This window comes from Agrilus planipennis, unplaced genomic scaffold, assembly GCF_000699045.2.
Source record: "Agrilus planipennis isolate EAB-ADULT unplaced genomic scaffold, Apla_2.0 scaffold273, whole genome shotgun sequence".
Taxonomy (NCBI): Eukaryota; Metazoa; Arthropoda; class Insecta; order Coleoptera; family Buprestidae; genus Agrilus; species Agrilus planipennis.
The window spans coordinates 225,243-237,433 of record NW_020438966.1 but is presented as its reverse complement, the minus strand read 5'-3'; the positions used below and the strand labels follow the sequence as shown (position 1 = coordinate 237,433).

General features: G+C 35.9%; 1 protein-coding gene across 3 annotated transcripts in view; it reads right to left on the bottom strand.

Moving 5' to 3' along the window:
• Positions 1 to 3,400: 3,400 nt before the first annotated feature.
• Positions 3,401 to 12,191, bottom strand: part of LOC108740171 — a 41,071-nt gene continuing 32,280 nt past the window's right edge. The window contains exons 2-3 of one of the 3 annotated variants that reach the window (XM_018474377.1): positions 4,097 to 4,373; positions 3,401 to 4,014 (exon numbers count right to left, since the gene is read on the bottom strand). In XM_018474377.1, coding sequence (XP_018329879.1) covers positions 3,775 to 4,014; positions 4,097 to 4,144 — 288 coding nt within the window. In that variant the 5' untranslated portion in view covers positions 4,145 to 4,373 and the 3' untranslated portion in view covers positions 3,401 to 3,774. The remainder of the gene's footprint in view (positions 4,015 to 4,096; positions 4,374 to 12,191) is intronic. The other 2 variants (XM_018474378.1, XM_018474376.1) reach the window with 2 other exon arrangements.

The window sequence follows — 12,191 nt, the reverse complement described above, 5'->3', positions numbered from 1 at the left end:
ACAGTTCAAAGGAAAACAAAACGATCTGGATGTTTCTAGAGGGTTCCAGAAAGAAAACAAAAGGGTATTTAAAGGAAGAGACGATCGCCGAGAAAATAGAAATAAATTGACCGTTGCAGAAGTGAATCGAGAAATAAATAGCGCAGTGAATAGTGATAAATCAACAGTCGTATAAATAAACAGAATAATTCATCACCTAAGTTTAGTAATAATTTAATAGTTTTAAGTTCCTTAATAATTAGTGTAAATAAATAGTTTTGTCGTTAGCAGTCTTAAAGGTTAATTTTGTTAAACCCACGAACATTACAACTGCTGTCAGGTGTGGGGTTGAGTAGAAGACATTACAATGGCAAAGAAGTTGTACGAATTAAAAGTAGCCGAGTTAAGAAGAGAATTGGAAGAACGGGATGAAGCGACAAGCGGTAACAAAGCAGAACTTCAGTGGCGGCTCGCGGAGACGTCGAAAAAGAATGGCCATGGTCCTGAAACGTTCCCTTTTGAAGACGAACTGTCGCAAATGATGAAAAGTTTAGAAAAATTGGAAGAAAATAATAAAAATTCGAAATGTGAATTGGAAGAAAATATTAAAAGATTGGAAAATAAATTGGAAGAAAATAGTAAAAGTATGGAAAATAAATTGGAAGAAAATAGTAAAAGTTTGGAAAATAAATTGGAAGAAAACAGTAGAAGTTTGGAGAATTACGTTAGTTTAGGTTAGGTTAGCTTAGATTGCGCTGGATTGACTTGGGTTGGATTGTATTATGTTTTATCGAGTCAGATTGGTTTATTAAGGGAAAGTACGGCAAGGTGGCATGGCGCAAGTTTAAATTTAATAAGAATATTCAAGAAACAGAAGAGAAGATAAAAGTGCTGGAACAATTGATTTTTAATGGAAAGATAAAACCAATCGAAGGGGATATTGGCGCATCTAGTACACTGGACGAAGCTAGCCAAAATCAGCCAAGGAAACAGTATAGAGTCAAGAACACGAGTAAAACCACCAACGTTTGACGGAATGTCCTCATGGACCACATACCATAGCAATTCGATGCGGCTGCTAAGGCGAATAACTGGGCGCCTGAAGAAAAAGCCACTGCGTTGACCGTTGCGCTTCGTGGAGATGCATGTGACATCTTGAACACCCTTTCCCCGGAAGAGTTGGCGGATTATGAACAGTTGGTAAAACGGTTGGAGTTGCCCTACGGCGAGGCTTATTTAACAGCGGTGTACCACATCCAACTGAAAACCCGTCAGCACAAAACCAACGGAATCCCTACAAGAATTCGAGGCCGATATTGCGAGATGTCTCGACTGGCATATCCTAATACTCCAGAATTGATGGAAAGGTTGGCAGTGGAGGCATTTACTGATGGACTTCGGGACAGTGACACTCAACAACGAATACGCCTTGACCGACCTGAGACGCTGGCTGATGCATTGGTTCGTGCATTGGAGTCCGAAACTGTTAAACGGGCCTATAGCAAACGGGGAAGGGTTCGGCTACTGTGTGGAGAAACGGATTCGTCAGAATCTTTAGAAGAAACCGTCTGCCGAATCATCTCCAAGTTCGATAAAGAAACTCGAAAGCTAAGATGTTGGAATTGCGGCGAACTAGGTCATACGAGGAGGCAATGTAAGAAAAGTACTCCTTCCCCAAGTACTCGACGTCAACAGCAGGAAAACTAGATAGGGTCAACGTAACGGGGCAAACGTTGACCCACGGACAAAAAGACCCCGAATTTATCGCATTTACGAAGACCTTGAAGCACCAGTCTACTCCTAGGTGGAAAAATAAATGGACGAAGATGCGTTTCTTTTGGACACTGGGGCCACTAGGAGCATAGTAAAACCCAGCGTAGTCGAGGGTTCCAACCAGGTCGTATCAACTAAGTGGGTTCTGCGTACAGCTACCGGAGAAAAAGCGGTTGTTCATAGCGAAGCTAACGTGTCACTTGAAATGGGTAAGACTGTCTTTGACCATCGAGTGCTTGTGGCAGATATTGAAGATGACGTAATTCTTGGGCTGGAAGTTTTACAAAAATACGATTTTGACATGAATTTCAGGAGACGCGTTCTGAGACTGAATGGCGAAGAATTCTATAGATAGATAGACAGGAAGCTGTAGCCCGAAAGGTAAATTCTGAAACAGTACCTGTTGAAATAAGTGAAGTGATGGACAGTCATTGTACGAATCTAACCAATGAGAAGAAATGCAAAGTGCAACATCTACTTTGTCAAAATGCCGACGTCTTTGAGACTGACAAGAATTATAGAGGTAGGACTAATATCGTAAAACACAAGATCAATACCGGTAATGCGCACCCTATTCGTCAAAGACCTAGACGATTGCCCCTAACCAAGAAGGAAGAAGCAGAGCGAATAATCCGCCAAATGCAGGAGACCGGCATAATTGCGCCATCCTCAAGTCCATGGATATCACCGGTAGTATTGGTAAAGAAGGATGGGACAACCCGTTTTAGTGTGGATTACCGACAGCTCAACAACGTAACCAAGAAAGACAGTTATCCACTACCACGGGTGGATGTCACTTTGGTAAAAATTTTTAATTTTGCCGAGTCGTGAAAATCAATTTTTCGTTCAAGAGAAAGAAAAGCAGGTGTAATATAATGCAATGTTAGGAATATTTACGTGCATTTTCATCAGTAACTTAAAATATACTCACGCGGTGACGTCACTGCGCGAACCGGACGATTTTGAAACGGCTAGATATCATACCTTGCTTTATTGTACCATGACCGTTAACAATCTTTTTCGAATACTATTTTATAATGTTTTTATAATGTTGATTAATATTTTGACTAGTGCTTAATAAAGGATCCCAGTAAATAATAAAGGCTAATTATATAAACCAATACGTTTCTCTTAAAAAAAAACATAGTGAGGCGTCTATACCCGCACGAGGTAAGTATCCCCTGTAACATTTTTGCGTTATGCTACTATCCGCTACAGTAGGCAGCTATCCCTTTTTTAAGGTCAAAGAAAACAGGATTTACTCAAAATATTTTTTATGTTTACACAAATACGCTCTTACAAAAGATGAAAGACCTAAATTTTTTGATATACAACTTGCATTATTTTTCGTAAGTACATATTTTTTGAAAAATGGGGCAACTATCCGGCTTTTACCTCATGCCTAACGGAAACACACTTAACGGAACAAAACGAAGATCATGAAGTAGAAATAGTTAATTACAATTTCATCAGGATAGATTCTTCAGGTCGGGTCTCAAGCGGAGTGTATACGTAACGTCACTGTAGTGTTTTCGGTTAGCTTTTGTATTGTACTGAACTAATATGGCGCGTTGAAATAAAAAAGAAAACAGTAACACAGAATTTGTTTTATGACTTTTAATAATCACAACATATGATGGAGAAACTATTTACAATAACAGGAACAAAACAACCACAAAAAATAACAATAACTTACTAAATATCTTGAAGAAAAGAACTAGGTGAACTCAGAAGAACTAACCAACTTTTATGTAATGAAATAAAAACTTAGTGGAAAGTTAGAGTCAGCATAATAGATCGAAAGAGCTGACGCCTTTGATCTCCTGTTGTACAGAATAGACAGGAAAGTGTGTGTGTATCGTCGATCTCATAAAGTAGACGCAGAAGTATGAGTGAATCCCCTGACAAGGTCGACAGAAGCAGTTAACAACATCGACGTGATACATTCTGCAGATGTGACAGAAAAGTAGAGGTGTGTAATCAAGACATTCTTAACATAGTCCTGTTGCAACGTCACAGCTTTCACGAAGACGTCGACAAATGTTGCATCGCAACGGGGTGATGGATACCATTGTGTTGGTTGTTTGTCTGAATGGCGAAAAGACAATGAATACACGAGAAACAACCAAACCGCTCCACGTCGGGATGTCGAAGCCACACTTTTTCGCCAGATCCCAGTTTGTTCCTACCCGGTGCCACAGTCGTGGTGGTTGTGACAACGGATAACGCCACCACCGTCGTAACGACTCCAACAATATCATACTGCAAACAAAAACGTAATTGTATCAAACATTACACAACTAATACAAAAAATTTCAGTAAATACATTCAGTTAATACAGCACTACCTGCAACACCCGTCCTACATTTCCCAAAACGGCACTTCCGTACATTTTTGGCAAACATCCTTCCCAATTTTTTCTATTTACACCACTCAAAGTTCAACAACAGAATGAGTCAGCGCTCTCCGCTTACCAACTTCTCCCCTCTTGCCCCGCATCCTCCTACAGAAGAAGTTCTCCTCCTCTCAATCACCATCGGAATGCAGTTTGCAAAACGAGAAGATCCAAATAACAGAAGTTTTCAAAAGTAATTTAACTAACATTCGTTCTCCTATGTTACCTGTACAAAGAGGAGATATATAAATTAATAACACACTATCATAACTTCATTATACATTTAAATTTTAGTAGCATCTTAGAAAATACCACAAATGGCGCGGTAAACGCCATCTGTAGTACGATGCTACATTTTAGGATTACGTATGCTCCAACAAGGTCCATTGAAATATATGGATATCTACTTGCTGAAACGAATCCCGCCTCTGGAGGGGCTATGCAATAAGAACACGTTCTTCGTATTCATGATCTCAGTTGTAATGGAAAAACCAATCATGATTAATGTATATTATAAAAAATGTGAATTGTAGTTGTTTGGTGTTGTGTTATTTTTACATTACTGTACATATATCTTAAGTAGTTTTTCTGAATATTTTATTTTATTAGGTCTATAGTGTAGGATAAATTCAAAGTAGTTGTTAAGTAAACATCTGCGACCAACCATAAATTTATGATATTGGCGGAAATACCGAATTTATTGGGGTTCGGTATTTCACAGAAGACAAGACCAGTAAGGTCAGTTACCTACCCCAAAAGTTGCCTGTTTAGGACGTGTCGCTTTCTTCAGTACCTTTTATAAATACTGAAATTTGAAAGCATGAAAGGCATTCGATTCATATCAATTCATATCCAACAATCAATTCGATTCATATCAATTCATATCCAAAATCAATTCGATTCATATTCATCAACTCAACAATTCAAACAATTCTAAACCAATAAAACCCAATATATGTACAACAACCAAATTGATTATACAATTTATTAATGCAAGTGTTTAAAATTATGTGTAATATAGTGTAAATAAAAAGCATTAATTAAGGAAAATATAGTGCATTTCATTCGAAGTGGTAATAACCAAAAGAAACGAAAGGCGGGATACCGCCATAACCGACAGTTTTTGGTCCTTCGAGCCGGATTCCTAAAAAACTAGTGCTACTTTATCAACAACAAGTTCAACAACGCATCTTTATCAAGCTGCTTCAAACTTCCGCTACATCGATACCATTCTGAGGACTTCACCTACCAATTCCAGAAGAACGACAAGTCCTACAGACTCCAATCAATCACCTCACCAAAAACAGTAAGTGGATAAATTTGCTTCCCTTATATCCTATTTTCCTTGTTTTAATTCAGNGTGTATTATAGTGTAAATAAAAAACAATTAGTAAGGAGAATACAGTCCATTTTATTCAAAGTGGTAATAACCAAAAGAAACGAAAGGCGGGATACCGCCACATCCGACAGTTTATTGGTCCTTCGAGCCGGATTCCTAAAAAACTAGTGCTACTTTATCAACAACAAGTTCAACAAAGCATCTTTATCAAGGTGCTTCAAACTACATCGATTTCAATCTGAGGACTTCAGCTACCAATTCCAGAAGATTGACAAGTCCTACAGAGTCCAATCAATCACCTCACCAAAAACAGTAAGTGGATAAATTTGCTTCCCATATATCCTATTTTCCTTGTTTTAATTCAGTGTACAATCTTTTCGAGTGTTATTTTAAATCTTACTTGCGTCAATTATAAATTAAAAAAATGGCAGACATCAAATCTCTTCATGCTAAACGAGGAGCGATTAAATCAAAAATAACTAGACTAAGCACTTTTCTTACAACATTTAATGAACAAGTTCAATCGAAAAAACAATTAATTGCTAGGTTTGAAGGTGCAAATAAATTGATAGAAGAGTTTGATGATGTGCAATTACAAATTGAATTACTTGATGAGTCTGAATTAACTAAAAATGAGCGTGAAGTATTTGAAACTAATTATTATAATTTAATAGCAGATTATGGTGATAAAATCGATTCTTTAAATAATCATGCAATGTCTAATGGACAACCTAACAATAATACAAACAGTCATCAAAATCACTCTAATGATCCAAATAATCACATTCAATTACCAAGAATCGATTTACCTCAATTTAGTGGTAATTATGAAGAATGGCTATCTTTTTATGACTTATTCAATTCCGTAATCAACGAAAACCAAAGTTTGACTGATATTGAAAAATTTCATTATCTAAAAATGTGCCTAAAATCCGAAGCCGCTCAGGTTATCAGTTCGTTAACAGCATCGGCCGAAAATTATAAATCTGCATGGCAACTCCTAAAAAATAGATATCAAAATCAACGCCTAATCATTCAGAGTCACGTGAACGCATTATTTAATTTACCTCCTACTCAAAAGGAATCATCCGTTTCTTTAAGAAAATTATTAGATTCATTTAATACACATTTTAGATCCTTAAAAACACTTCAATTGCCAGTTAATTATTGGGATATATTATTAATTTATCTTATCAATAGCAAACTAGATTTCTTAAGCAAAAAGGAATGGGAATCATCTATGACATCAGATTTACCTTCATTAGAGAATATGATAGACTTTCTTACAAAACGTTGCCAACTTTTAGAAACATTAGAACAAACTAAGAAATATAACTTGACAAACCAATTAGTCAACTAAATAAAAATGCCAACAAACTTTCCTATGCAAAACCAAAACAAAATTCATTAAACACTTTTGTTGTTAAAACCAAGATAACTTGTCCTTTATGTAAGTCGCATCATTATATTAATCAGTGTGATAAGTTTATTAATATGTCGATATTAGAACGTATAAATTGTATACAAAAAACCAATCTCTGTTTAAATTGTTTTCGAGGAAACCATAAACACGAGAATGTTATACGAATGTAGTAAGTTACACAATACTATGTTACACATTGAAAATCAATCAAGAAATCAAGAATTCAGTACAGATCCAATGTTAGAACCAAAGCCATCAACTTCTTCTTTAGTTAATCATTCTTATTTTCCTCAATCAACAAACATGCAAGTTTTATTATCAACAGTAGTAGTATTCGCTTACAACAATAAAGGTGAACCAGAAGCGTGTAGAGCATTATTAGATCCGGGATCGCAACTTAATATATTAAGTGAAGGTTTTTGTAAAAAACTAGGTTTATCGGTCTCTAAAACAAACTTCACAATAGGTGGCATTAACGAAAATGTTGTCAAGGTTCATAATCAAACAACTTTGAAAATCAAATCACGGTTAAATTCTTACACGAAGAATATAACTTGTATAGTCATGCAAAAATTAACGGGCAGATTACCTGCGACCTCTTTTCCTAAGGACCATCTTACAATTCCAGAAAACATTCAATTAGCAGATCCCACATTTAATACTTCAAGAGACATTGATTTACTTATTGGTGCTGAACTGTTCTGGGACTTATTATGTGTAGGGAATATCAAATTAACACCAAATCTTAGTCTACAATGTACACATTTAGGTTGGATATTAGGTGGTACAATTTTATTTCCCCGGCAGTTGAAACCGAAAAATTATATATCATGTAATTTAATACAGTTAGAAAATCAAATAGCTAAATTCTGGGAAGTAGAGTCTGTTCATAATAATAACCAAAATAATAATACTATGACCGAAAACGAATGCGAAAACCATTTTAAAAACAATTTTAAGCGCGATAATTCGGGACGTTTCGTTGTTCGTTTACCTCTCAAAGACGATGTCACTTTAGGCAATTCACGAGAAATAGCTCTTAAACGTTTTTATAGTTTGGAAAAGAAATTTCAAAGGAATCCCTTATTAAAACAAAGATATACCGACTTTATGGAAGAATACAAAACATTAGGGCACATGGAATTATTAAAAATCGAAACAAACAATCACAACGAATATTATTTACCACATCATGCGATTTTTAAAGAGAGTAGTTTAACGACAAAGATTCGTATAGTTTTTGATGGATCCGCTAAAACCACGAATAATTTAAGTCTTAATGATAAATTAATGTTAGGTCCAACAATACAAGAAGACTTGTTTTCAATCTTAGCTAGATTTAGAAAATATTCATTCGCATTATCAGCCGATATCACCAAAATGTATCGGCAAGTTAAGGTTGATGTAAATGATCAAAGTTGGCAACGCATATTTTGGCGAACAAGTCCAGACGAGGAATTACAAACTTATTGTCTAAATACGGTAACTTACGGTACAAGGAGTGCGCCATTTCTTGCCATACGAAGTTTGCAACAAGCCGCGATAGAAGCAAAAAACACATATCCACCAGCAAGCGAAATTGTGTTAAGAGATTTTTACGTTGACGACCTCCTTACCGGTGCCAACTCCATTAAAGAAATTACGAAAATTAAAAATGAAGTAACAAACGTTCTCCTAGGCGCACGATTTGAATTAAACAAATGGGCCTCAAACGCGTCAGAAATTTTATCCGACTTGAACAGTCAACAAAATTTGGTATTAATTAACGATAATGAAGACATTAAAACTTTAGGTCTTTGGTGGAATCCAAAATCCGATTCATTTAAAATAGATCTTAGCAATTATCACATTAATCCAAAAACAAAACGTAATATGTTGTCAGCAATATGTCAACTGTTTGACCCTTTAGGTTTGATTTCACCAATGATTACGTCAGCAAAAATTATAATGCAAAAACTATGGTGCCTAAAAATAGATTGGAATCAGCCCCTGCCTAGTCACATTTATACCGAGTGGTTGTGTTTTGTCGACAACATAAACAAATTGAAGGAAATTTTAATACCTAGACAAGCAGTAGTTAGCACTGATGACATCGTAACAACCGAATTACACTCATTCTGCGATGCGTCAGAAAAGGCCTACGGGGCATGCATATATTTAAGAACTCCACATAGAAACGGACGATATTCATGTAATTTATTGTGCTCAAAATCAAGAGTAGCACCGTTAAAAAATCTTTCGTTACCGAGACTGCAACTATGCGGAGATGTACTGTTAGTAGATCTTAAGGACAAATTATTAAAAACCCTTTATATTAAAATTAATCGTGAATACAACTGAACCGATTCGACTATCATATTATCATGGTTAGCATCTCCTGCTAGAAATTAGAAAACGTAGCCAATCGCGTCGAACATATACAATCTAATTCTAATCAAGGCGACTGGGTTCACGTAAGTTCCACAGACAACCCCGCGGACTATATTTCACGCGGTACAACTTCCAATTTTCTGTTAAACAATAAACTTTGGTGGTGCGGTCCTTCTTGGTTAGCTTACGAATCAAGGCATTGGCCAATTCATCAGTTTAAGATTTCAAATGATGAAATTACTTTGGAGAAAAGGCAATATCATGCTATTATAGTCAACACCGATGTTGTAAAAAACTTATTATCAAGGTATTCAACATATATTAAGTTATTACGTGTTACAGCATTTATTTTAAGATATGTAAATAATTGCAAATTTCCAAAAAATAAGTTATTAGGCCATCTCACCACAAGGGAACTTGACCATGCAGATCGATTTATAATCAAATCAGTTCAATTGGAGTCATTCTCCAATGAAATACAAAATATGAATAAAAATCGATTGCCAAAATCAAACAGTCTGTTATCACTCAATCCGTTTAAGGACGATAATGGACTTTTAAGAGTAGGAGGTAGACTTAATAATGCACACGTATCTTATAACAAAAAACACCCGTTTATATTACCTAACCATTACGTCACTAAATTAATAATCAAGCATTATCACGAAAAGCATTTTCATGCAGGGCCTCAACTGACCTTATCAAATATTAGAGAAAGATATTGGCCAGTTTCCGGTCGAAACCCATCAATTCTCAACAATTAATGGCTGACCTACCTCAGGTCAGAGTAGTATCAGCCAAACCATTCGTACACACTGGTTTTGACTACGCTGGCCCAATTTTAATAAAGGAAGGTCGTGGCAGAGGCAAAAAATCATATAAATCATACATATCACTCTTTATTTGTTTAACAACGAAAGCAACACACATCGAACTGGTAACCGATTTGACTTCGGAAGCATTCTTAGCTGCTTTGAAATAGTTTATCGCTAGACGAGGTAAAATCGAGCACATATATTCAGACAATGCTACTAATTTCGTTGGAGCTAACCGCGAATTAAAAAATTTACATAAATTGTTAAAAACAAGTGAATTCAAAGAAAACGTAATAGATGTACTGACAAATGATTCTATCAATTGACATTTTATACCTCCCAAGTCACCGCATTTTGGCGGTATCTGGGAGGCTGGTGTCAAATCAATAAAATATCACCTAAAACGCGTTATTGGAAATGCTATGTTGACCTATGAAGAGATGTACACTGTATTAACTCAAATAAAAGCCATCCTTAATTCCCGACCCTTAACCGCTTTACCAAATTCATCCAACCAATTAGATGCCTCAACTCCTGGCAATTTTTTGATTGGCAATCCACTTACTGCTCCGGTGGAACCAGACCTATCAAACATACAGGAAAACAGATCGTCCAGATGGCAACGACTGCAACAGATTAGACAACACTTCTGGAGAAGATGGAAGAAGGAGTATTTGTCGTCATTGCAGCAACGCACCAAATGGAAAATCCCTGGAATCAACCTGCAACCCGGTTTGTTGGTTTTAATAAAGGAAGACAATCTCCCTCCTTTTCAATGGTGCTTAGGGCGAATAACCAACACATATCCTTGAAGTGACGGTACAGTGCGTACAGTGTCAGTTAAAACAACCAAGGGTGTTATGAAACGTGCCGCAATAAACATATGTCCGCTACCAATAGACTGATAACATTTTGAAAGGGAATCCTTTCAAGGCGGGCGGAATGTTTGGTGTTGTGTTATTTGTATATTACTGTACATATTTCTTAAGCAGTTTTTCTGAATATTTTATTTTATTAGGTCCATAGTTTAGGATAAATTCAAAGTAGTTGTTAAGTAAACATGTGCGACCAGCACTAACTTTATGATATTGGCGGAAATACCGAATTTATTGGAGTTCGGTATTTCACAGAAGACAAGACCAGTAAGGTCAGTTACCTACCCCAAAAGATGCCTGTTTAGGACGTGTCGCTTTCTTCAGTACCTTTTATAAATACTGAAATTTGAAAGCATGAAAAGCATTCGATTCATATCAATTCATATCCAACAATCAATTCGATTCATATCAATTCATATCCAAAATCAATTCGATTCATATTCATCAACTCAACAATTCAAACAATTCTATACCAATAAAACCCAATATATGTACAACAACCAAATTGATTATACAATTTATTAATGCAAGTGTTTATCGATAGTTTAATATTAAATAAAGTGTAATAGTGTAAATAAAAAACATTAATTAAGGAAAAAATAGTGCATTTGATTCGAACTGGTAATAACCAAAAGAAACGAAAGGCGGGATACCGCCATAACCGACAGTAGTATTGAAAACGTGGAAAACCTGCACACTGTAAAACTTGCATTCGTTGAAAAACATGGACAGTCTCGAAAATACATTAAAAGCCGATGGATTCATCTTCATGAGGCTGAAAACATAGAGGGCTCTGTGGCAAAGGATTATATCACCAACTCTTTCCTACTTCTACAAATTGTAAGCACTATTAATGTAATTTTATTATTCAATATTTTGATTGTAGCACATATATACTTTATTTATATCAAAATAAAGAATCGTTAACCTTAACAACATTTCATTTAATTATCGACATAACATTTAACTGTCCAACTCAACCACCTTCTCCCTCCTCCTAACGTATTCCTACTTCTTTCCCTCTCACAACCAAATAACTTCTATTTAAAACCGCATTCTTTGTAGTATAAATACAACCAATATACGTATTAATGCTTACACTCACTGACATCGTCAAGAGCCAATAACATCATGTGACCAGTAACAGCAACCGTTTAATAGTAACCATTTAACAGTTACACGTTTCGTCACTTACCTACTCCTCTGTGCTAGAATCGGTTAT